The 24,856-nt window shown below is 49.7% G+C and overlaps 1 protein-coding gene across 3 annotated transcripts in view; it reads left to right on the forward strand.

Moving 5' to 3' along the window:
- UBE2O (ubiquitin conjugating enzyme E2 O) overlaps positions 1-24,340 on the forward strand; it is a 62,434-nt gene extending 38,094 nt beyond the window's left edge. For all 3 annotated transcript variants that reach the window (XM_068209405.1, XM_068209406.1, XM_068209407.1), the window contains 16 exons: positions 433-543; positions 1,226-1,323; positions 2,777-2,840; positions 4,520-4,663; positions 5,299-5,408; positions 6,218-6,368; positions 7,153-7,658; positions 10,382-10,536; positions 11,430-11,542; positions 12,629-12,754; positions 13,712-13,801; positions 16,077-16,734; positions 17,604-17,740; positions 18,242-18,445; positions 19,127-19,184; positions 20,640-24,340. In XM_068209405.1, the coding sequence (XP_068065506.1) occupies positions 433-543; positions 1,226-1,323; positions 2,777-2,840; positions 4,520-4,663; positions 5,299-5,408; positions 6,218-6,368; positions 7,153-7,658; positions 10,382-10,536; positions 11,430-11,542; positions 12,629-12,754; positions 13,712-13,801; positions 16,077-16,734; positions 17,604-17,740; positions 18,242-18,445; positions 19,127-19,184; positions 20,640-21,394 (3,480 nt within the window). In that variant the 3' untranslated portion in view covers positions 21,395-24,340. The remainder of the gene's footprint in view (positions 1-432; positions 544-1,225; positions 1,324-2,776; positions 2,841-4,519; positions 4,664-5,298; positions 5,409-6,217; positions 6,369-7,152; positions 7,659-10,381; positions 10,537-11,429; positions 11,543-12,628; positions 12,755-13,711; positions 13,802-16,076; positions 16,735-17,603; positions 17,741-18,241; positions 18,446-19,126; positions 19,185-20,639) is intronic.
- The last annotated feature ends 516 nt before the right edge of the window (positions 24,341-24,856 follow it).

A 24,856-nucleotide genomic window follows, 5' to 3' on the forward strand; every position in this document is an offset into this window, starting at 1 on the left:
CAAAATTGTGAGTTAAAGTCACAACAGCTTTAAAGAATTTCTGTTTTGTTGCTGATCTGCCCCTGCCTTTGCTGACTCAAGGCAGTATCTGCACAGTGGTCCTGTGGAGCTGGGAGCCAGGCAGATTTTAAAGCAAGTAAATCACTTATCACCTGATACAGTATGGTCTTACTTGACCAGGTGTAGGAGTCTCTGCTTTAGCAGCTATTTCAGATTCTAACTGTGAAGAAAACACTACAGGTCTGTAATAGTGATCTCACCTTCTGAGCTCTCAGAGTGTTGCATGAAATGCCCCTGCAGAACAAGCACCTGAAGGATAATAGGGGGTTTAGTCTTGAAGTTTGTCTGAACTTACGACTTGTACACAAAACATACATTTGTGTGTAGGACCTTCCCTAGGTAACAAACCTTTTTTCTCTTTTGTGTTTTCAGGACAGTCAGTGTGGAACCGTAATTGACGTCAACATCGAGTGTGCTGTGAAGCTGGTGGGAACCAACTGCATCCTTTACCCTGTCAACAGCAAAGACCTGCAGCATATCTGGGTGAGAACACAGCCAAAATACACGTGGGAGCCAGGGCCTGGTGGTTTGGAGGGATGCTGCTGTACTTCAAATCTCTCTCAAAGGCGAAGCATCCATGTTGTGCAAGATGCATCTGCAGTTTGGTTTTATTTTAAAAACCTCCCTAGCAGAAGATGATGCAGCATCTCCTCATCTCCCCATCTGTTCTGTGTTTCTCATCACATTGCTGAGACCAAATTGTCTTGAAGAGCTAGACTGACATTAAATTATGTGAGAACTCCTGCACTGAGTGTGGAAAGTTGGTGGCAGCCTGACCAGGGCAGCCCGTGGCTGTGGCCCAGAGCTGCTGAGCTGCAACACCACTGCTGCTTAAACAGGCTATAAAAATGCTGAGATGAGTCAAGCATGTTGAGCTGGAACAGTCTCAAACATATCTGCTTCTGTCTTTGAGTGGATAGTTGGTTTCCAGGGACCAGGTGGAAACCAACTGGTTGGTTTCATTGTTCTTTCATTGTTCTTTTTCCTCTGAGATAAAGATAATTTGGAAGTGAAGAGCAGGAATGTCATAACGCATCCCAAGTCACAGCCTGCAGCAAGATAGTAGGATATGAGCTCCTCTGGGATGAAAAAATAGTCTTAGTGATAAAATTGGCTCCAGCTACAACAATTACTTTTAAAGTTTTGTTTCCTGTTTTCATCACAGCCTTTCATGTATGGTGACTACATAGCCTATGACTGCTGGCTGGGCAAGGTCTATGACTTGAAGAACCAGGTCATCCTCAAGCTCTCCAATGGAGCCAGGTACTTCTCTCCTTCCTGTGGAAAACTGTCCTCCCTGGTTTTCACAATCCTGATCTGTTTTATAAGAACAAGAAACAGTTTGGGCTTCATTTACATAGTGATAAGTTATCTGCTTGCATGATATTCAGATGTAGAGCAAGAGAATACTTCTTTCTCTGAAAACATTGAGATTCATTGACAACCCTCTGGAAAAGCTGTAGTCTGAAAAGTGACAGTTTTTTCCAATCCCAGCAGATCAGTGCTCCAGAAATAAAGCACATTGGTCTTTAAACTGTGTTTCTCCTCTGTAAAAGTAGCTGTTTAAGATGGGTGGTTGTTCCAGACTGTTTCTCAGTAGGAGAGCGTAACTTCACTGAGATGCAGGGAGAATTCTTACCTTAAAAAAGGGTGTGTGAAATGGTGGAAATTTGCAGGCTAGTGGTTTTTATCAAAGATGAAAAAGCTACCCAAGATAGAACAGCTTTCTTTTTCACTGATTTTTTTATAAATGAAAACACAATCCAAAGCCTAGAAAAAGATTTAACCAGAGATATTGAAAGAAATATGTGGTGAAATTTCTGCAAAACCAGCAGAAGGATCTGAATTCTGTTTCTCTTGCATGTGAGACAGTGACTTGTGTGCTAACCATTATGGATTTACTATGTTCTCTGTTACTGAGGCCTGTCTTATCCAAAAACTCTTGATGCAAGGCAAGGAAGGAACCAGTGGAGGGCCAAGAGGCGTATGGGCCTGGCAGCTGGGGAGTAGCCCATCTGTCTTGTAAATTGAGTGTTGACATTGATGTTTAAAACACAACAATCAAATCCCCAATCCTGCAGCCAGCTCTGAGTCTAAGAGAAGTGACTAATGTGGGAGCTGTAGCAGATGATTGGTGGATGCATCTGGGAGTTTGACTGTGTTACTGTGCAGTTAACCCAGGCTGGAAGGTTATGAAGTCTGCGTTAAACTAGGAGAGAAAAATAGCCACACATCTATCTGTAATGCCTGCAGTTACTGGTGCAATTTAAAACTTTGCTTGGAATCTTGTACCAGCTCCTGCACAGCTGTGTAAAGTGAGGTACTGCTTACAGAACCTCTTCCTAATGAAATCATTTGAAATGCCAGAACTTCCTCTCAAAATGAAGCTATTAGGAAAGAAAACACACCCAAATTGCCTTTAGGTCCCAGCATGGTGTGATTAACAGATGGGACTTCTGCAGCAGACACATCTTCTCCAGCATCCAGCCTGTTACTTAGCTTGGTTTTTCACATGTTGAATGGGACCTTTAGATGATACCTTTAATGCTTTTACAGCTTGTCTATAACGAGTTATTCTCTGGCCCATAAAAGCTCAGTGATACACTGCTGGGTGTATGGCCAGACCTGCTCAGGCAGTGTCAGTTCCTTGGGTGCTGTTTGCTTTTGGGGTAGATGGCTCTGGAAATGTGACCATGTGTCTCCTGTCTGTTTCCAGGTGTTCCATGAGCACAGAAGATGGAGCCAAGCTGTATGATGTTTGTCCCCACGTCAGTGACTCGGTGAGCTGCTGGCTCTCCTGAGAGTCCTTTTGATCAACTTTATCTCGGAAACTTTTTGTGCAGGAGGGAGGGAGAAGGCAAAATTCATGGGCATTTATTAATCCTGAGACTTTATCACTTACAGTAACAGTTTAGAGGTGGTGTTAGTCGTCAGCAGGGTTTGAGGAGGTATTTCAATTGATACATCCAACTGGTTTTTTTGTAAACAACTTGTGTAACACTGTCAGCTGGTGTCGAGGCAGTTCGCTCACTGCTCCTTCTGTCTTCATGTGCTTCTAAAGGCTCTTAATCAATTTACTGCTTTTAAAAACTGTTCCTCTTCTGGAAAAAGGTGTTTTGTTTAACAGGTGTTCTGCTAGAAGCAGGTTTTCAGGTCATGTAAGAGAATGTCTCTTGTTACTGCAGTCCATGGTGTTTTTTGAACTGAGACCTGCCACTGTACTGGCATTTTCCAAATCATGTGGCAGGGAAGGTTTTGCTTGCTTTTGGGTAAAACAGTTTGCTGTGTGATGAGATCTAACCTCTCTCACCTTCAAAGGCTGATGACAGCTTGCTTGTTCTTCCTAAGGGCCTTGCTGCACTGCTGGCAGCAGTGTTGGGAGATGGCAGAGGATGACGTGTGATTCTTAGGAACTAGCAAAGCACTGAGCTCTTATCCTTCCCAGCCTTCAAAGCAAAGGTCCCTTTGATCTAAAACTGCACTTCTGCTAAAACTTGATGCCAGCTTGTTGAAGAGTAAATGGAATTTCAGTTCAATAGGATGTGCTGCTGTGGTTTTCTGGTTCTGTACAGAAAAGGAGTGGTCTGTCACTCGATATTCTCCAATACCTCAGTCTCTGCTCCTTTGGGTTGTGCAGTGTGTTTTCTGCTCACTAAATGGATGTTGTAGCAACATTTAGCTTCTGGTTACCCAATTTTGAGATGGCTTGTTTTGAGTCAGGCTGCCTTTAAAGTGTACAGAGTCCTCTGGGGAATCACAGTTTGGGCTGAATCACAGGCTGTCTCCCGTGTTACTCCTGATCCTGTGCTCAGAATTGCTGTGTGTTAGATGGTTACCTGACTTAGATCTTGTCACACTGCTCTTATCCCCTCTGACAAATTACAAGACTCAATGCAGTTTTATGCTAAGTATTTTATCTACCCTAAACTGATCTGTCCGCCCCCACACTCTGAATCTCAGTATCAGTGGGAAGAGCTCTAGGAAAGCAATTGTTGTGTTTACTGTCCTGTTTTTGTTTTCAAAGAACTGTCGTATAAACTAATCCACATGAGACAAGAATAATACTTACACATTAAATTTGACAAGCACACATCCTTTGCCTCTGAAGGATACAGGTGCTTGAATTAGAGCATGGAAAAGAGAGAGATATCCTTGCCCTGCTGACCTTGGCTACCTTGTTACTGAGAACCTCTGTGTGGAAATATGCATCTTTTGTTTCTTGCAAGTACCTTTGCTTCTCCTGCACGAAGTCCTGGTCCTGTTTGGATGTGTGACAGAGCAGGTTGCTATAGGAACTGCTGGGTTGCCTTCAGGAGAGGACAAGATACAGGAGATGGGCATCTTGCAGACTTTACCTTTATAGTTAATTTTACTGATCACAAAAGGTGGAAGGGAAATGCTGGGATATTAAATCTTAGAGTCCTTTACGCTGTTTTTCTTCCCTCCATTTCTCCCACAGGGTCTCTTCTTTGATGATTCTTATGGCTTTTATCCTGGACAAGTCCTCATCGGGCCATCTAAAGTGTTCTCCAGTGTGCAGTGGCTCTCGGGTGTGAAGCCTGTTCTGAGCACAAAGAGCAAGTTCAGAGTGGTGGTGGAAGAGGTAAGGACTGATACCATGACACATGGCCACCTTCTGCCTTGCATGGTCCCTGGCTGGCTGTTTGGAGCAGAGTCAGCTTGCCATGGTAACCTCCCAAGAGCAAATGTGCTCTGGCTGTGGTGTTCTGAGGTGACAAATTTCTCACTGGGGACTGGCAGGACTTTTTAGCATCCTAGCGAGGGTCCCTGCTGGCACCCTGTAAAGTAATCATGTGTCAGCACACTCAGAGGGCAGTACTACTGATCGTTAGGGCAGTGGGAGCACATCTTCTATTGAAACTTAATGTTGCATGCTGTCCAAAAAGGGAGAAATATTGCTGATTCTTTGCTTAAAGAAGGAGCAGCTCCAAGTCCATTAGCATATCTCTTTGTGACATTGGACTGCTGATTTACATGTACCATAGCTTCCTTCCCAAGTCACTTGTCTTTCCTTGAAGATAAAAGCTGTAGAATCTGTTGCCAGGGGTCAGGCTATGGGAGCACTGTGATTGTCCTGGATGTAGTGAAACTTCACTTGCCCACATGAAATGATAAAAGCAGGTTTACACTTTCCTGTACGTAAACGTTCAGATCTGAGACACTGGTCTGGGAAAGTCTCTGCAGTGTGTAATTGTCTTTTCTGTCACTACATTGTAGGTACAGGTGGTAGAATTAAAGGTTACTTGGATCACTAAAAGCTTCTGTCCTGGAGGTACTGACAGCGTGAGCCCTCCTCCCTCAATAATCAGCCAGGAGAAGCTGTCCAGGTGAGATCCCTTGAAAACCCTTTTTCACTCCCAGCACTCAGGCCCTGCAGACTGTGGGTGACAGGCCTGCCAAGTGAAGAGACACAATGCTGCTGTTCCCAGTGGGACTTTTTTTTTCCACATTGCATGCCTGCATATCCCAGAGCTTCAAAAATATGAGAGAGCAACTTCCAAATTAGTTTAGCAGACACTTGAGTTACCAGCACGAGGGCAAGCATCCTGCTAATGCCAAGTTCTCTCCAGCTGGCAGGTGCACAGAGTGGTGTCTGGCAGCAGCTTCCTTCTTCCCCTGTCCTTCGACTCCTGCCTGGAGCAGGCTGCAGCTCCGTGTGTGTCAGGGGTGGGGCTCAGGGGTGCGGCTGCAGCCCGGGCTGGTGCTCAGGCAGTAGCTGGTGCCCTCTGCAGGCTGCAGCTGCTGGAATGGGCTGGGAAAGCTCAAAAGACAATTCAGATGAGCAGCAGCACTGTCAGTGTGGGTTCTGCCTGGAGCTCCTGCACTGGAGGGGAACAACTCTCAAATTAGAGCAAAAAACCCCAAATGTCTCCTGGCAGCTCTCTCTGGAGGGAAGGGGGGGAGCTACAGGGAGAGGAGTGCCTTGTGTCCTGCCCAAACCCTTTGTATCCCCACCCAGTCCCTGGTGAGATTCCCCCTTCTCCTTTAGAATTGTGTGCCTGGAAATGATTTGGTGTGGTGCTCTGCCACCCCTGCAGCAGCCCTGTTGGTGTGAGGCCATGCCAGCCCTGTGAAGGCTCTGGGCACTGCTGGGTTCTGTTACTGTTCTGTGCTCACGGCTCTCCTGTTCTGCCAGGGTAAAGCGTCTGGGGTGCTTTGACCATGCCCAAAGGCAGCTTGGGGAAAGGTGCCTCTACGTGTTCCCAGACAAAGTGGAACCTGCAAAAATCACCTGTGAATGTCCAGAGAGGAACTGTGTCCTGGGTGAAGGATCAGTAGCCAAAAAGGTGAGTTGAGGGGTTGAGGGAGGTGTTGACTTCTGTAAGCATTTCTGTTCACTGTGGCTTTTAAAGCAGAGATCTTCCTGGTAGTCATGTGGTCTGAAATGTGACTCCTGAAGTGGTTGTGAAGAGTAATGGCTTGTTGCTGCCAGCAGGGAAGTCACCTTGTGGAGCAGTCTGACTGCTCTGGGTGAAGCATGCAGCTAGCACCTTGAGAGAACATGAACAGGGCCTCAACACAGAAGTGTCACCTTGCAGGGGTCAAGTGTGCTGTGACAGCTGGGACATAAAAACATGTTGTTTTCCTTAGCATTCTCATGGAGCTGAAATGTTCAGTTAAATCCTTGCTGCAGTGAAACAAGGAAGTTGTTTTTGCTTCCTAGGCCAATTGAGTCATGCTATGGTCTGTATCTGCTGGCTGTAGAGCCATGGTGTTCCTAGAATAGCAGGATGTCATCAGTGTGTAGATGGTGACCTGTCTGCATGTCTGTGCATGATACATGGATTTACTTGGGCAGCTTCTTGTGGCCTTTCGTAACAAAAAAGTTCAATGCATGGTTAAAATAAGCTGAAGGAGCAAAGCTCACTTTACTTTACTGACTTTACTAGTGCAGTGCTGCTCCTGAGCAGAGCACCGTGAGATGCTGCTTTGCAGAGTAGTCTGGTGCAGATGAAATCTGCAGAGCCCCATGGGTGCTGTTTTTCCTGCACAAAGCTGAGCATTCCCCAGGCTGGCTGGCAGCCTGATGAGTGTCCAGGCACAGGTCTGACCCATGTCTGCTCTCTCCAGGTGAGACGGCTGCTGAAGAAGCAGATCGTGAAGATCATGTCGTGCTCCCCAGAGTCTCAGAGCACCAGTGAAGCCCCTGAAAAAGAGTCTGCTGCAGCTGCTGACCAAAAATCAGAAGAGCTTAAGCCTGAATCCAAGTGTGACCTGGATGACTCTTCCAACAGTGCACCAAGTCCTGGGGAGAGAAAAGAGGAGCAGCCTGAAGAAACAGGGAAGGAGAAAGGGGGAACAGCAGCACGACAGCAGCAGCAGCCTCCCTTTCTCCTGAAGGAGGAAGGGCTGCCTGACTACCGGCTGCAGTCCATGGAGCAGGATGCTGATGATGAGGCAGCTGATGACACTGATGACACCAGTTCTGTCACCTCTTCTGCTAGCTCCACTGCCTCGTCCCAGAGTGGCAGTGGCACCTGCCGCAAGAAGAGCATCCCTCTTTCCATCAAAAACTTGAAGCGGAAGCACAAGAAGAAGAAGACCAAGGTTTCACGAGAGTTTAAACCAGGAGACAGGTGAGCTGGATTTCTACACCCATGTGTAATTGCCAAAATCTCCCTTCCCAAGTGCTCAGCAATAAAGCACCACCTGAACTCAGGTGCAGGATGATGGGGATTTTTGGGCACCACTTGGTAGTAACTGACAGCAGTTATCTTGTGATGACTGTGCAGTGGCCTGTGTGGAATCAGCTTGGTCTCAGTCCAGCCTCTGATGAAACTGGGGCCATGTGACCTGACACTGATGCTATTCCGTTTCAGCTGTGCCTCGGGGCATGGACAGCATATCTGTGCTCTGCTAGACTCTGTGTGCAGGGAAAGAGGTGAATAAAGATCACACAGCTTAAACACGACACTAATTGGTTACGTTATTGGCAGCTTCTGCAGAGACCACACTAGGAATGGACAGCTTATCCTAGAGAGCTGTCTCCAGAGCATCACAGAGCTCTGAGCTGGCAGGTGGTAGTGCTGCCATGGTCTCTGTTATCCTGGCCCTGCTCTGCAGAGATCTGCAATTTTTGCCAGCAGTATACTACTTAATATTAGAATTTTTTAATTAATAAATTGCACCTCCTCCTTGAGCCTTGGAGGAACTGATTTCAGTAGCTTGGAGGAGGGAGCACTGCATGTGTCTGCCCATTTCTAGATAAAATTGGACCTCAGCAGTTTTGGCCTTTAACTTAGGAATGTTTAAACTGTTTTCATGGGATGCAAGGACATCTGACAGGTGGTCTGCCTGTCTTCAGGCTTCACTGGACTGCTTAGTTGTGTACAGATTCTGCATCAACTGGTGCAAGAGAACGTGAGAATTCTCCCAGGAAAGTGACATTATCAGAGATTATTCAAGAGATCCACTAGTTTGAGAATGTCATGAACTTCATTTGCATTTTTTGTAGGTACTTAGCTTTGCCTGTGAGTGATTGTTGTAGTCCTTGTAAGTTCTGGAGGAATTAGGTTTGAAGGTCACAAAGCCCAGCAGAGCAGCATCCAAGTGTGAGAAAAAATGGGAGTGTGTGATAGAGTTCCTGGGAACGGATTCTCAGTTCACTCTTCATGTCTCACTCCCCCGCTGAGTGTCTCCATTTTACTGAAGGTTTTGCTAAGGAGAGCTTAGCTGGGGCACCTGGTGGCTCCCTGTACCATACAGGCAGTGGGGAGAAATCCCTGTGGCAGCCCCAAGAAATTCCAGTGCTGGATCAGGGCAACTTCATAGAAGGAGATGCAGAGATAACCATGACACAGAGAGTAGGAGTTAGAGGCTTTTTCAGCACAGACTGAGAGTCCCCAGCTGATGCTGTGAAGGGTACATGTGGCAGCTGGGCACAGCTCAGTGTGAGGGGCCAGTGCTGTTGAATATTCCTCTGGGGTGCTGAGGAATCAGATGTTTCTCTGGTCATCAGAGATGTTGTGCCCGGCACTGCTGAGAAATGCCGAGTGCTTGGGCTGCCTGCACTTGGTCACCGCATGTGATGTGTCAGCTCCTGGGCAGTCTGGCTGCAGGGGCCAGCTCAGCATGTGGCTTTGCCATCAGAGAGTGACCTGCTGCAGCTCTCTGTGCAGCACACAGACCGCTGGATATCTTTATTTAGGGATTTTTATTAACATCAAGTCTTGATTTTTGTTTGAAGCCACTGCTGCAGACTAGAGAGCCTCATTTCTTTGCACAGCCTTTCCACTCCCATCCTCAGCAGCACATGTCCTATGTCCTCCAGACATGTCCTATGTCCCCCAGAAACCATCTTGTTGTGTATCACACACACACTTGGCCTGTTACAGACCCTTCTCTGATAATTTCTACTGTTGAGTGCTGGTCCTGCTAAAAGCTTCATCTTGTTTCCATTTAAAAATATTTGTCTGACATTAATAAAAACAGGGCTGGGGGCAAACAGCTGTATTTGCCTATTGTATCTTCTTTCTGATTTGGTTCTGAAACCAACATAAATCCAGCACTTCTGTTATTCTGGAAGGCCTGGCCAGCAAAGTAAAGGGAAGATTTAAAGCCAGTGTGGGATTTGGTTTGTTCTGTTCTGTAGGATTTGGTTTGTTCTGTGCTGTAGGAGGGATAAAATTAGTGGAGGGCTCATTAGAGGGGTGTCCAGCTAGGCTGTCTCTCCTGCCCCAAGCACTTTGCCTCCTCAAGCCCCACAGCAGAGAAGCAGCATGTGGTCCATTGTGGTGTGTTTGGATTTAATTTCTGTGCTGCAGAGACACGTATGTGTTTGAACAGCTGGGAAGGACATTTTTCCCTTTTAGACGAAACCCTTTTGCTTTACCCACATTCATTGTGTAACCTCTTTTCTTTTTATTTTGTTTTTTTTTCTCTCTGGAAGGGCTGTGATAATTTATCTTCCCAGTCATGTGTTCTTCTAGTTTCAAAGACTCCTCAGAGCTGGAAGGTGCTCCAGTGGAGAAGATCTCAAGCTTCAAACTATTTGAAGCTCCTGTCATGCTTCTGTCAGGGGCAGAAAGTGGGTCCTAGTAGATGTTAATTTGCCTCCATAGGAATAAAAGTGAGCTCAGCCGGAGCTCCCTGGAAAGTCAGTCCTCCTTCAGCAATGTAACACCTGCAGGGGTTGAGAACCCATCAGAACAAAGCCTGCTGTGTAGCTGTGTCCATGTGTTCTATGTGGGGTTTCCTGACTTGCTTCCCAGCCTGCTGATCCGTGTACCTTTGTGTTGATGAGGTCCATCTTGATCCCTGATGTTCCCTTTGGTAACCCATTGCCTTTGTGTGCTGCCAGGGTTGCTGTGGAAGTGGTGACCACGATGACTTCAGCTGACGTGATGTGGCAGGATGGCACCGTGGAGACAAACATCCGCTCCAATGAGCTGATCCCCGTCCATCACCTGGACAACAACGAGTTCTGCCCCGGCGATTTTGTAGTGGACAAAAGAGGTATTGGGTGTCAGAACAATGCTCTTAATTGCAAAGTATGGTTCAGTTTGGATCCCCTAATTTGCTCTGTAGCTGTTAGTGCTCACTTGGGGAGGGCACCTGACAGGGACAACAGTGATTCAGCTGTCTTGGTGGGAATGGCAGCAGAAAACCGTTATTTACGTACCAAAGTTGAACTATGACAACAGGAAGGATGTGGAAAGAATAAATACCAAGGATCCAAACTAGGATTTTCAGGATCCTGCTGAGCAGGAGTTGCCCACTTTGAAAGTGCCAGCAGCTCTGAGCTCGATCCCAGAGTGAGGGGAGAAACAAACAGCTTACCTCAGGCTGTTTTCTCTGTATGGTTGATTTCTCATGACCCTCACTTTTTTTTTTTCATTGAGAGTTTTGGGAGCCAGAGGCCTCTTCTTTAATCCCTTTTCTTCACCAAACCAATTGGTGACACTAGTGAGGGCCACAGGATAAGTTCAAGGAGACTTACGGCTTTTGGATATGAAATCCTGATGATGCCATTTGGCTCTCAGATCCTTTTCTAGCAAGGGTAGACCCTCAGCAGTGGGGACCAGAAGATGCTCAGGCTGGGAAGCAGGAAAGCTGGCTTACCATAAAGAGAGGCTGTTTTATGTGGCCATTTCTGATGAGTAATGTCTGACTGGTCTTCTGGGTTACACGTAGTCTGTGGAAACTAAAGCTACCCATCAGCTCCAGCTCCACCATTCTAGTTTGGCAACAATTCTCACTGCGTAGGAAGAAGTGTTTTTCCTCATGCCATTCACAAGTGGAAGGCTTTAGCCATGAGAGCCCAGGAGCTGACAGCCTCAGTCACTCAGCAAAGTCTGTGCTCCTTTGCCTGATTTGTCTGTTTTCTTCCCTCCCGTTGTGACCAATAGCTCAGAGCTCCCAGGATCCTGGGTTGTATGGAGTGGTGCAGTCTGGGGACCACATCGGCCGTACCTGTGTGGTGAAGTGGTTCAAGCTGAAACCCAGTGGAGATGATGTGGAGGTAAGTGCAGGAACCAGTGCCTGCTGCAACCAGCGAAGAGAAAGCAGCCACAAAATAACACAAACCTCACAGCTGAACACAGATAAGCCTGGAAATCAGCTCTGCATTGATTGTGTGTCCTTGAGGAAGGGAACAGTGCTTATGGGCATGGGAGACGTAGCTAGAGGTGATGTCACTTCATACTTGTAGATGCCTGTGAGGTGGCAAAGACCAGGCAGATAATTTACTTCCCATGGTATCATCGGGTTCTGGTATGGATGAATATTTTTGCTAAAGTTGTCACAGACAATTGATTATTGAGTTCACTATGAGAATTTTTCCTCCCCATGTCTCTGCATGGTTCATAGAAAGAGGATCAGTCTACTGCACCTTGTGCTTGCCTCTGCCAGGTACTATTGCCCATAGTTACCCTAATGCCTTTTTCTTGGGATTTATAGGAATGCTGTATTTTCCAGAGTCTTGATAGACTGCAGTCTAGTTGGAGCTGAGTGGGGGCCTCGACACTGCTTTTTCAATGTGCCAGGCCACATTGTCATAACTGAGCAGAGCCCTTCACATGCAGAAGCATAACATGTGTCTGGCCTGGGGTTGTGCTGCACTTATTTCTTATAATTCATGAGCTCCTAGCTCTCTTTCTCCAGGAGAAATCAAAGGAAATCAAAGAATCAAAGGAAAGATGTTTCCCATTAAATGACAAGTCTTTTTCTCATATACTCCCTGTTGCATTGGATAATTTCAAAAGTAAACTCTTGCCCTTTGGGCCCCAGTGAACTGCATTGAGAAATCTAGGTGTTCAGAAGGGAATAAAACACTGTGATTGCACGTCTCCTCGACATGGTGGCATGGACCCTGAGGTAAAAGTGAGGGTGAGCAGATGAGACAGAATATCTGCTTCCTTCTGTTGTGCCTTGATCCACATGTGACTGGATGAGGTGACAAAGAGGGACAGCAGCAGCCCCTTGCAGGCTGCTGGGGCAGCTGAAAAGGGATCAGATAAAACACAAAATGCTTTGGAGGGCTGAAGGTGTGTTCTGGGGGTCGGTGCAGCCTCGTGGGGCTGACGTGTTGCGCTGTGTCTCGGTGCAGCTGATCGGGGAGGAGGAGGACGTGAGCGTGTACGACATCGCCGATCACCCCGACTTTCGCTTCCGCACCACCGACATCGTCATCCGCATCGGCAACTCGGATGGAGCCGCGGCCAAGGAGGATGAGGTGGGTCCTGGGCACGGTGGTGTGGCCACAGGCCCCACATGGGCATCCTAAATAAACTCCCGAGCTTCCTGGTTTTGTGTTGGTGTCCCCTGCTGTCATGAGTAACACATCAGAGCAATGTCTGGTGGAGATGCAACCTTGAAATCCTTTGACCTTGATGACAGTCTGCAGCAGAGCAAGAGTGAAGCTGAGACAAAAATTGAACATATGCCTGAGGGCTTTTCATAGAGCTCTTGCTTAGGATTTCAGAGTAACTTGTAATAAAAGGATATTCTGTGGGCTCCTGAGCAACCGTGAGGTGGTTTTGTCATGAAAACAGTTTCACTTGGCAGCAGAAGACTGGGGTTCAGCTATGGCAACTGAGCTATGTTCATGTTAATTTTGTTGAGCTGATTGATTTCCTTGATGGAAGAAGGAATAATTTATATTATAGAGGAAACACCCCTGGAGGTACCTCCAGCTTTTGAGCCTACTGCCCTAAAAAAGTGTTAAAAGGTGTAGTGTTGCTCTTACAGCACGAAACACTCCCAGCCTGCTCAGCTGACCTAAATAACCTGCTACAGGGCAAGGTGCTCCTTGCCTGCACACCCTGCAAGACTGTGGCTTGTTTGTTCATGCCAGTGCTCTCTGAGGAGCCCCTGGTGCTGGGTGTTGGGGGGGCTGAGGGCACCCCACTAGAGGGCACCCCCATTCCACAGAAGACCTGTCCCTTGCTGGCACTGAAAGGCCACTGCTCCTGTCAAAGATCAGGATCTCCTGCCAGACCAGCACTCCTGCTCCTTGTGGAGAAGAGTTCTCCCCACCTCCATGGCAGAGTTACGTGGTTTCTGTACGTAGGATGCAGGTGTTGCTCTAGGTGGTTCTCCAGCTGGGGAATGTGTTTCTCAAATCCTTCCTGCTCTGCACTGAAGTGCCTGAGGAAGAAAAGGGACTGACAAACCACTCTTGTCTCCACAGCCTTCAGTCGGACAGGTGGCTCGTGTGGATGTCAGCAGCAAGGTGGAAGTGGTGTGGGCTGACAATTCCAAGACTATCATTCTGCCTCAGGTGAGGTCCTGTTCCAGCTCCCAGTATCACTGTAATTCTTAGCTGAGTGACAAGATGTGGGTTTAAATCCTGTGTGCAGAGAGATTCACCGGGTTCTTGAGAGGGGCTCTTGCTCTGTTCATTGGTGCAGTCCCATATGATAGGGTGGCTTCCCAGTTCTGGTATCACAGGCAAATCCTTTTGTCAGGAGGTCTGGGCAACTAGTTGGTCACAACTGCTCTCTAATCTAGTGATTAGGAAAGCCTGGACAGGTTCTTTTTGCCTTCACAAGTGCCTCCCAGCTCTGCCCACAGCCCTGCTCCTGGCCTCCAGCACCTGGTGCTTTGCAGAGCTCAGAGGTCATCAGTTCTGTCTGGAGCCCGGGTTAGTGCATTGCCCATCCAGGGCACTGCCAAAAGATGATTGCATGTTCTCTCTCTCTTGTGAAATGCCTCCATGGTGGGGTTTTAGCTAAAGAAGCTCCTCCAGAAGCTGGGCCAGACCCACAAATTGTCACCTTAGCTAACCTAGGGATCAGACTCAAATCTTATCCCAGGGCAGGGAGGGAAAGGGTTGAGTGCAAGCTGAAAAATACAGATACAGCCACACTGCTAATCCACTGCACCCTGCTGATTTGTCTGGGGTTCTTCTAAGGCTTTTGTTGTAATGTCTTGTAGTCATCCTTGCTACTCCTCATACAGTTTGATCCCATGTCTTCTCTCCTTGTTGCCTGGAATGAAGGCAGACAGCCTAAAGATACAAAACAACCTACAGCTGTAGAGTCCCATTCTGTCACTGACAGAGCAGCCACTGCCTCCACTGCAGAGATGCCTTAGCAAGTACAATGTACTTGAGCAAGATTCCTTTTTAAACCAAGCAGCTCTGCATTAATTACAGTAGAATAGTCAATGCCTGCACTGTGGCAGTGGACTGGGGCGTACAAAGCAGGCTGCTGTTGTCACATGTGCTTGGATCACAGGCACAATCAGAGGTCTGATGCGTGCTCCACAAAGGGCTGTTCTCACACTGCAGTGCCAGGGCTCTGCAGCAGCTCCTGCTGTGTCACGCCAGTCCCTTCGATTCTGCTCCTCTGCGTAATTATGGGACTTAGGGAAATGTCAGAAGCATGAATTATCAGTTGGTAAAACCATGATTTATCAATGCCTGACCATGTGCCCAGAGACGAGCTGTCTGGGTGCTTTTTCACAGCTCTAAAAATAAAGATGGCATAACAGGCTAATTAACTTTCCAACTCAGATTTGGATTAGCTTTGAGGGCAGTGAGTTTTGATGGCTTTTCATGCCTGCAGTCACTTGTGTTGAACCCAGCTAACCTCTGCTGGCTGCCTGTCTCCGGGTGGCACAGGACTGGCTCAACAGTGTTGGTTCAGTTGAAGGCTTTGACAAGATGACTGAGGGTCCCTGTGCTTTAGCCTCTGGGGTCATATCTTGCAAGATTAAGAGGATTCTTGAGCTGTCACTCAAGTATCAGAAGCTTGTGGATAAAATGCTCCCATCTTGTCACTGTAAAGGTGTTGTTGCTCCCCTGGTTCTGTGTTGGTGCTTAAAGCTGAAGGAGGTCTGTAAACCTCTGCAGAGAGACCTCCTGAGATGCAGCATGTGCAAAAGCAAGTTGTAGGAGGTGAGGCTGGGTAGACTGGGGATGTGTTCAGCCTCCAGTAGTGAGAGGGAAGAGAGCATTTTATGTAAGAGCTTATTCAGCAACTTGGGTGAGGCTCCATTGTCCCAGCTGAATTTTAAGCAGTAGCCACATATAACAGCTAAAGCAGGCTAGCAAGGCTCTGTTGGCAAGTATTGCATGCCACAGGAGAGGAGAGCTGCTATGGGAATGTGTTCCTGGTTCCAGCATTGTCTCTGTGGAAGGACAGCGTGTGGAGGCAGCCAAACCAGGGCTCTGTGCCAGCACAGTTGCTGGTGCAGGAGCAGGACCAGAAATACCAACTCCTCACATGATACCAAATACATTCTGAGCTCTGTGTTCTGAAACCCTGGGGCATCCAGGTAGCTGTGGGGCACCTGCCTGCTCTCCAGGGCTGGATCCCAGACACTGGAAGGACTGCAGCCCGTCTAGAGCTTGCCCTAGTTTTACCCCCAGTGCAATAGTTGGAAAAGTGGAGGATGGGACTGTGTGGTTTCATAATCGGTGCCAATATAGATGGAATGGGTTTAAACAGCCCAACCAGTTCCAAATGGAAACTCCTTTTTCATTACTTACTTTTAAAAACAACTAAAACTGTGCTTCAGCCTAAATCTCATGTAACTCTGCTCTCCTTTAGCACTTGTACAATATTGAATCAGAAATTGAGGAGTCAGACTATGATTCTGTTGATGGCAGCACCAGCGGGGCATCCTCAGAGTGGGAGGATGAAAGTGACAGCTGGGAGACAGATAATGGCCTCATGGAAGATGACCACCCAAAAATTGAGGACTTTGAGCCTGAGGAACCAGCAGCAGAGGAGGTAAAAAAAGTAGAACAAGAAGTCCAGGGAGCTGTGGCTATGGCAGTTGCAGATCTTGCTACAGAGAAAGCTGGCAAGGATGGAGCCCCAAAGAGCTTCCGGGAACTAAAGGAGGCCATCAAGATCTTGGAAAGCCTGAAAAATATGACTGTGGAGCAGCTGCTGACTGGCTCTCCCACCTCCCCAACTGTGGAACTGGAAAAACCCACTCGAGAGAAGAAGTTCTTGGACGATATTAAAAAGCTGCAGGAAAACCTAAAGAAGACCTTGGATAATGTGGCTATTGCTGAGGAGGAAAAGATGGAAGCCATGGTAGAGACAGAGAAGAAGGAAGAAAAAGCAGAGGCACAGACACCAGTGAGGTCAGAGTGGCCCAGTGAGACACCAGTGCTCTGCCAGCAGAGTGGAGGGAAGCCTGGAGTCACCTTCACCAGTGCCAAGGGAGAGGTGTTCTCTGTGTTGGAGTATGCTCCAGGTGAGTGTGGGATACTCGGTCCTTCATTGCTCTCCTGCAGTGTTTCTTTATCCTATGCCTCAAACCTTTTGGATTCTGTATCCTCTCTTCTTCTTAGTCCTTTTCATAGCTCATTAACTAAAGAGAAATTAAGCCAACTTCTGTAGCACAGTGTGTTCTGGGACCTAAGCATGGCTTTTAGATAGCATCTCTAGGCACTCTTGCACCTTCCCAAGCCTCAGAAGTGCGCTTCCCTCTTTCCCAGGGTGGTGACTAACATTGGAGGGCTGCAGACATCAGCTGCTTTCCACTGTAGACATTTCCTTGCAAGTTTCAGGGTTTGTTCAGGCTTTTGTTTTTTTTAAGGCTGAATTGGTTGAGAAGCAGAACAAAAACAGCTGGTGTTCTTGTGCTGGGTGTCATTGGTGAGTGGGTGTCCTTATTCACTGGCACCAGTGTAAGTGGCCGGAGATAAAAAGAGCATCTGGCTGTGTGGAACATTGGTGACAGTAGAGCCCAAGGTGCTCCAACCAGGCCAGACCTGGGTGGGAAGGGTGGCCAGACTGTTGTGAAGCTGCAGGTGTGGGCCAGGGAAAGTGGGGAGCTGTGCTTAGGTTTGGCAGGGAAAGGGCCATTGCTCTGTGAGATTGTCCCAGCTGTGGGACAAGTTTCCTTGCTGGGCCACAGGGGACAGTGTTGTGTGGGACAGTGAGAACAGGAGGTGCAGGTTGCGGTTGCTGTACTCTGTGGGAAATAATCTCTCCTGCCTCTTGGCTCAGCACCAAAGCAAGTTAACTCCTCTCTTCCTCATGGGCAGATTTGCCTTCGTGAGGAACCTGTGGCAGTTTCCAAAGGCAAGCTGTAATTCTGTTGTCTCCCTTGTCCCACAGATTCCCACGCCTTCAAGAAAATGGAGTTCCAGCCTCCAGAAGCCAAGAAGTTCTTTAGCACCGTGCGGAAGGAGATGGCTCTGCTGGCCACCTCCCTGCCCGATGGCATCATGGTGAAAACCTTCGAGGATCGAATGGCAAGTGCCTGCTCTCAGATGCCTCTGTGGTAGTGCTGGGCTCAGCTTCCAGATCCCTGTCCTTGGAATTCCCTGCTTAGCCCTAATCCTTTGCATTAGAGCTGCAGGAATGTGTGCATCATGTGAAACAGGGCTGTAATTACCCAAAATGGCTGCTTTTGCATTCCCTGCGTCAGGGTGGCAAAAAAAGGAGCTGCTGATTGCAGGGAGCCTGTTCTGGGTGCTGAGTGGGAAGACAGGCGGGCAGCCAGCAAGGGCCTGTGTCAGCTGGGAGTAAATTTGGGATTTTTGGCCCTCCTCGAAGCCCTGTTTCAGTTGCAAAGGTTCGCTTTGCTCTCAGGGTGCAACTTCTGGCGGGGGAAGGTGCCCTGAGATGTGTTGCTTGAGCTGACACTTGAAAGGGCCAAGTTAATCACATCCCCACTATCCCTCTGTGTACATACAGCTCTGCCAGGGTAAGAGGGTGTTTCCCAGTGCCTGATCTCCTGCCTCTCCCCACAGGATCTCTTCTCAGCGCTTATCAAAGGGCCCACACGCACACCCTACGAAGATGGCCTCTTCCTCTTCGACATCCAGCTCCCCAACATCTACCCCGCTGTCCCGCCTCTCTTCCGCTACCTCTCCCAGTGCAGTGGGAGGCTGAATCCCAACCTGTACGACAATGGCAAAGTGTGTGTCAGCCTCCTGGGGACCTGGATAGGCAAGGTAATGCTGTCCTCCACCTGTCCCTGGGGAGCAGGGGTTGTGCTGGGCTGCTTTTGGAGCAAGTCACTTCCTTACCAGACCTGGGTGACTTCTCTCTTAGGTGGTGCTTGAGCTGGGGTAGCTTAGGCTTTGGGCACTGGTTTAGGTGTCTGGAGCAGATAACTGGTGTAGTTAGGCTTTTTCTGGGTCTGTATTTGGCTCAACTGTCTCTCCTCAGTGAGAAGTCTGTGGTCAGTCCAGCCATAGCAGAGATGCCAACACCAGCATGGGGTGTGCCTATGGGTTAGGGCTCTGTCTTCCACACTGTGGACAAAGCATGTAGCATGGTACAAAGTCCAGCTGGAGACTTGGAATAAACAGACCCAGGGAAATAGGTTTTGAGCAGGACAGGGCAGCCGGGAAGGGGTTGGAACTGATGGCTGGTGTGTAAGGTTACACAGTTCCAGACAGAACTGGCCTGAGGGGATGTGGTGCGGGTAAAAAAATAACGGAGAGATGTGTTGTTGAGATGGGACACCAGCACATCACGTGCTCCTGGAGTCAGTTCCTTGTTCCTGCCGTGAGCCACAGGATGTCAGCAACAGGAATGCAGAACAACTGGGGCCTCACTTCATCTGACAATAGTCACAGAGCAAACTGGTGGTGCTTCAGCCCTTTAACATATTTGTGTTTGCATTTCAGGGGACAGAAAGGTGGACCAGTAAATCCAGTCTCCTTCAGGTACTCATCTCCATCCAAGGTAAATGCTCCTGCCAAGCCTGTGGGGCAAGAAAAGGCAGAGGGAGGAAGGGATGTTGGTTTATGGGGGGCACACAATTGGGATCTGCCACCCCAGTTGGCTTAGTGCTGCCTTTTGGTCTCACCTTGCTGGACAAAGCAGTGTCCTTATCTCTCTGCTTGAGCAGTGGAAGCAGGTGCCAGCTTTTCTCATGCCCAGAGTTCTGGCTGCATCCCAGGGCTCTGACACAATGCTTTCCCTTCTTCTCACTGCAGCAGCCAAGCACAGAGTTGTCTTCTTGTTACGCTGAGCTGACAGAGGTGAACCACCGTGTCCTCAGCCTGTTACCAAAGTTAGTTGAAGTTGCTAAACTGGGCCTCATTTGCAGGACTTTTTTTTTATCCCCACTGAGTCACCCGCCCATCCTACCTGGGACATGTTTTGCACATGATGCTGTGTTTATGCTCCTACCAAACAGAGAATAATCAGGGGTGTGCCTAGACGAGCCCCAGGGCTTCCTGCCATGGGGCTTTGCTCTGCCCTATCCAGTTTGGGAGCAGACAGACTAAATCACGTAACTTCCTCATGGGTGCCTTTCTGTGCAGGGAACTCAGGCATGTGATGAGAAACCTTTGACACAGAGCAAGGGTTCCTGCTGACTGGAGGCAACTCCTGCTCCTCTGAACTCCCACAGTCCACCTGTATCCTCCTGTGGGGGAAGGACACCACAATAAAAGCCTTTTCTTGTTTCCAAAGCCAAGGATCCAAATTTAGAAAATGAAATACTAAATGTTTTACTGGAGCAACTTGGTGTTAGGGGAAAATCTCCTCTCCTGCTGCCTGGGTTTTGAGAGACACATGATCTCCCCAGCTCTAATGCAACTTGTGGCAGGCTGCCAGCAGCCTGGCAATGCTGGGGCTGTTGCTACATACCTGTAATTTCATTAGACCAGAAGTAAGCAGGAGAAATCTTGGTAAAGGTGACTTGTCAAAGTCTTCTGTGTCTCAGAACTGCACTGTCTGATGGGACTCTGCTGGATAGAGCAGAACCTGGCCAGCTCAAAGCCTGTTGCTGCAGCCTGGCCTTTGTTCTGATTAAGAGGAGGAGGAAAATAAAAGCTTTTGTTGTGTTTGTGGGGTTTTTTGCAGGAGGGAAGTGAAAGGAGCTGTGAAACCTCTCCCTTCCTGCCCTTTTGACCTCCTCTGCTGTTGTGTGCCCTCTGCATTGTGCTGGCAGAGGGCTGTTCTTGCCAGCCAAGGAACGTGGATGCCACTCCCCGCAGAGTCTGAGGTCCCTACCACGTCACACTGTGCTCCCCTTGCAACCCCAGTCCTTTGCATCCTGCGCCTTCTGGGGGTTCAGCCTGGCCTGTGCTTGCCCCTTGATCTTGACCCTCTCGGCAGGAGTGGACTGGCAGGGGACGGCGATTCTTGGCGTTCGTGTCTTAACCCCTCGGTGTCCCGTTCTGCCGGCAGGTCTCATCCTGGTGAACGAGCCCTATTACAACGAGGCAGGCTTCGACAGCGACCGGGGGCTGCAGGAGGGCTACGAGAACAGCCGCTGCTACAACGAGATGACGCTGATCCGCGTGGTGCAGTCCATGATGCAGCTGCTGCGCCGGCCCGTGGAGGTCTTCGAGCACGAGATCCGGGAGCATTTCCGCTGCAACGGCTGGCGCCTGGTGTCCCGCATCGAGTCCTGGCTGGAGACCAACGAGCTGGTGGAGCGCAGCCACGAACAGGCCAACGGGGCGGATTCTGCCTCGCTCCTGTGCGCCGGCGGCAGCCTGGCCGAGAGCCCCGGGGACACGGCGGGGGCGCTGGCAGAGTGCGGCTCGGAGCAGGGGCTGGCCGCCGAACTGTCCGACTCGGCGCTGGACGCGAAGGAGGAGCTGGACGAGTCGGAGTTCCCGACCACGACGCCCAACACCGGCGACCTCCAACAGTACTCAGACTCGGAGAGCACAGGCCAAGCCAGGGGGGACCTGGCCAGAGACCGAACGGACGAGGGGAAGGCTGCCCAGGACTCTGCCTCGCAGCCCAGCGTGAAACCAAAGAAAAGGAGAAAGAGCTACAGGAGTTTCCTGCCGGAGAAGAGCGGTTACCCTGATATTGGGTTTCCCCTCTTCCCTTTGTCCAAGGGGTTCATTAAAAGCATCCGCGGTGTCTTGCAGCAGTACCGGGCTGCCTTAGCAGGGGCCAACATCCCAGAGTGGACAGAGGACAAATAAACCTTCAGGTTAGGGACAGGCAGGTGCAGGGGAGAAGGGAAAGCAGCAGAAAGTAAATTGGCAAATGCTGTTATCAGTCAACTGGCTTCTCCTTCCAGCTTTTCCTCCTCAGCTTGGTTTGTTCCAAAGAAGGTGGTAGGTCTGACTGCTCCTCTGAGGAAAGGTTGTTTAAGCATGAATAACTCTTTGCCCCTAACCCCTCTTCCTTTCCCCTGTCCCATGTACATGCTCTTCTTGCAAGTTTGACCCTGCAATGGTAAGATTTGAGACCTGCACAGAAGCAGTCTTGCAGCCACGTTCCCTCTGCACTTTCATCTTGGGGCACCTTTCCACACAAGGACTCTTCCCACCCAGCACTACACCCAGCAGTTTGTTCTGGTGGGGTTCCAGCCAGGAGAAGGGATTGCTGTAATTTCTGGAAATGAAGGGCAATGCCCTCCCAGTCTTTATTTTTCTCGGCATTCCCATGGGTTCTATGAAGCCTACCCCAGCTTATCTCTACTTAGGCATTGGATTGTGTTTGCATTGGAGTTGTCTACACCATATGGAGTTGCTCTAGTCTTAGTTGTTCACCCATAGCTACAAGGTTCTTCCAGTTGGGATTGGTAGGCAGGGCCAGAGCTCTGCACTGGCACTTGTGCTGCCCTGGGAGTGCTGCAGACTTTCCATACAGTTCTGCAACTTCCAGGTCAGTCACCTGGAGGCAAGTCTAGCCTTCCCCACTTCTTTTTCTCCAGAGTGAGGCAAACTTCCCTTTCCCCACCATGCATGCCTGTCTTCTAGAAGTACATGGGATTCAGGGTTCTGCCCTTGTTACTTGCTTAGGTATCCGTATCTTTTGTTCCCAGCCATCCTGGCTGTCACACAGCACTACACCCACCCTGGATCCCTGCCTCCCCCGGGCAGGCAGCAGCGAGTGATCCTGGGGCCTGTTGTGGATCTGGATGAGCCTGGTGTGGCTGCTGCTCCCTCGTCCAGCTGTGCACGGGTGTTCAGGAGCCGTGGGAGCCAGAGTCACCCCAGGGAAGCCGTGTCATGGCGAGGCCCTGTTGTGGCAGCACCAGTTTGTGCCGGTTCCTGCGTTGTTACAGCAGTGCTGTTTTGGGCCGTTTTCAGCTCCTTCCCTTGTCAGCTGTTTCCCATGGTGGCCTGGTTGTGGTCAGCAGCACTGTGGGCACAGCACTTCCCATCCCTACTCCCTGCCATGGTTCTGCTGGACGCTCTGGGAAGCACCTGGTGAGGGCAGCCTGAGCTGGTGACCTTGAGCACTTTGAGCCTCTGGTCCTGTGTGCACACACCTTCACTTGGAGCTGGGCGGTCACACTCCAGCCCTGCTGCCTTTGCCCAGTGCTCAGGCCCTGGAGAGGCACCCACTAGCATCCATGGGGAGCACAGTCTGTCAGGGAGAGTCCTTCCAGCTGCACAGCGAGGCAGTGGTGCCAGGCTTCCCAGGGAGGAGTTGGGCTGAGCAGATGGCTCTGCCAGAGGTAAGGATGGAGCCAAAGCTCTCCTTTGCTTTTGCTCTTGCTCAGTGTGGCTGCAGTTATAAACAGAGAACAGCGGGAGAATCCCAGCACGTTGGTGCAGTGCTTTTTGCTCCCAGAAACGCTGAGGGCTGCACCGACCAGCCCAAATCCACCCCCACCCTCCCCAGCTCCCTGTTCTTTCCTGCTGCCCCCATGATGCTCCTGAGCCAGGGGCTGGCTGCACAAAGCCCTTCTCATGTCGCCATCCACCACTGGGATTTTGGAAGACACGTCCTTCTCCTGGTGCTCCAGAGGATGCAGGGCTTGGCTGCGATGAAGACCTGGGCTGCAGAGGTCTCCAGACACTGCTCTGTGGGTGCATCATCTGCAGCAGCTCCAGCCCTGCTCCAGGAGCCCTCCCTGCCTGGCAGGTGGGAGGGAAGGCGGGCAGGTGCCGATTTGGGGTGCAGGGCAGGCTGGAGCTGTAACCACGGCCACGTTCGGGAGTGAGTGGATCCCTTTGAGTGGAGCACGGGAGTGTCTCGGAGGGCTGGGGCAAGAGGTGAGGCCACTGCTCCAGGGCAGGGGAACAGGCAGAGGCTGATTCCAGGCACAACCACAGTTAGTGGTCCAGACACTGACACCCTCTGTCCCCAGAGCCGAGCTGTGGCTGCCCCATCACCCACAGGACCAGGGATGGAGGAAGGGAGAAACCCACTGGGGATGGAGGAGCTGTTGAGTTCCCCTTTTCCTCTCCTTTACTCTGCAGCTCTCATCTCACAGGGCCGGCACCACGTCCTCCCCTTTGCCCAAAAAGTCTCTGATCCTACACAAGAGCTTTTGCACAGGCTGGGCTCCCTCTGAGGAGGTGGATGTTGGCCTTCTGGAGGGGACACTGCTTCCCCCTGGCACCACTCGCTCTCTGCAGCTGTCCCAAACCCAAGCGTGCACAGAGGTTTACAAATTTTCTAAAGCTTTTGATAATGTGAAGCTCCTGGGTGATGAGGTTGGTGGTGAGCACACTGCAGCTATGTAATTTTTTGTGTATGTATGTAATATTTAAGGGTAACAAAATTTAAAAGGCTAAAACCTTAAAAAAATTTAAAAACACACAAAAAAAGCCAAAGCATGATGCATATTGTTAGCCTTAAAACTGGCTACACGACTGTGTGATGTACAAATGAGAGCAGCCTGTAACTGTTTTAAGTGCTGGGGAGGGGGAAGAAGCATTACAAAATCAGTTTGTAGCCTTGATTCTGTACAGTATTTAATGAATAAAAAAACAAACCTGACTATTGAGGCCATGCTTAGAGGTGTGTCGTTCACGTGCAGATGTGGATGCTTGGTTGCTTATGATATATGTATAAAGTGCTGTGTGACCATTAAAACTTTTTTTACCTGCAGATTTTTTTTGTTTGGCTAACCAAGGTGTAATAAAGGAGGGAAGATGACTTGCCATTAAATTTTGCCTCTGTGAGTAGACCTGTGAGTTGTCTCTTTCTTTCCCCCACCACCCCCTGCTGCTCTTCTGGCACTTGCCCCTCTCCAGCTCATCCCTGCGCCAGCCTCGGGGCTGGCCAGGGTCCCGCTGGCTGAAGCTGGGGCCGGTGAGTCCAGAGGGATCCAGGCAGGCCTGGCAGCGAGGGGCTGCTTCTGTGGCTCTCTGTGAACTCTTCCCCAAGACCCTGATGTACAGAGGGGCATCTTTCAGGCTGGGATTTTTTCATTTTCTGTGCTCCTTGCTGGCACCTGGTGCTTGCGGCTGGCTCAGTGCGTGCCCCAAGCACGGCTTCTGGTGGCCCCGGTGCTCGTGGCCAGACTCGGGCAAAAAAAAACCAAAAAAAACAAAAACCTTTTGCAGCCCCCCAGCCTGGTAGGGCCCTGGGAGCTCTGCCCTGCCCCTCACCTCCGCACACAGGTAAGCTGTGATGGATGGGGCTGCACGCAGCCGTGTCCGAGCTGCTGGAATCTGGAGCAGTGCTCTGGACTCGGGAGC

Source organism: Anomalospiza imberbis, chromosome 19 (genome assembly GCF_031753505.1).
Source record: "Anomalospiza imberbis isolate Cuckoo-Finch-1a 21T00152 chromosome 19, ASM3175350v1, whole genome shotgun sequence".
Classification (NCBI taxonomy): domain Eukaryota; kingdom Metazoa; phylum Chordata; class Aves; order Passeriformes; family Viduidae; genus Anomalospiza; species Anomalospiza imberbis.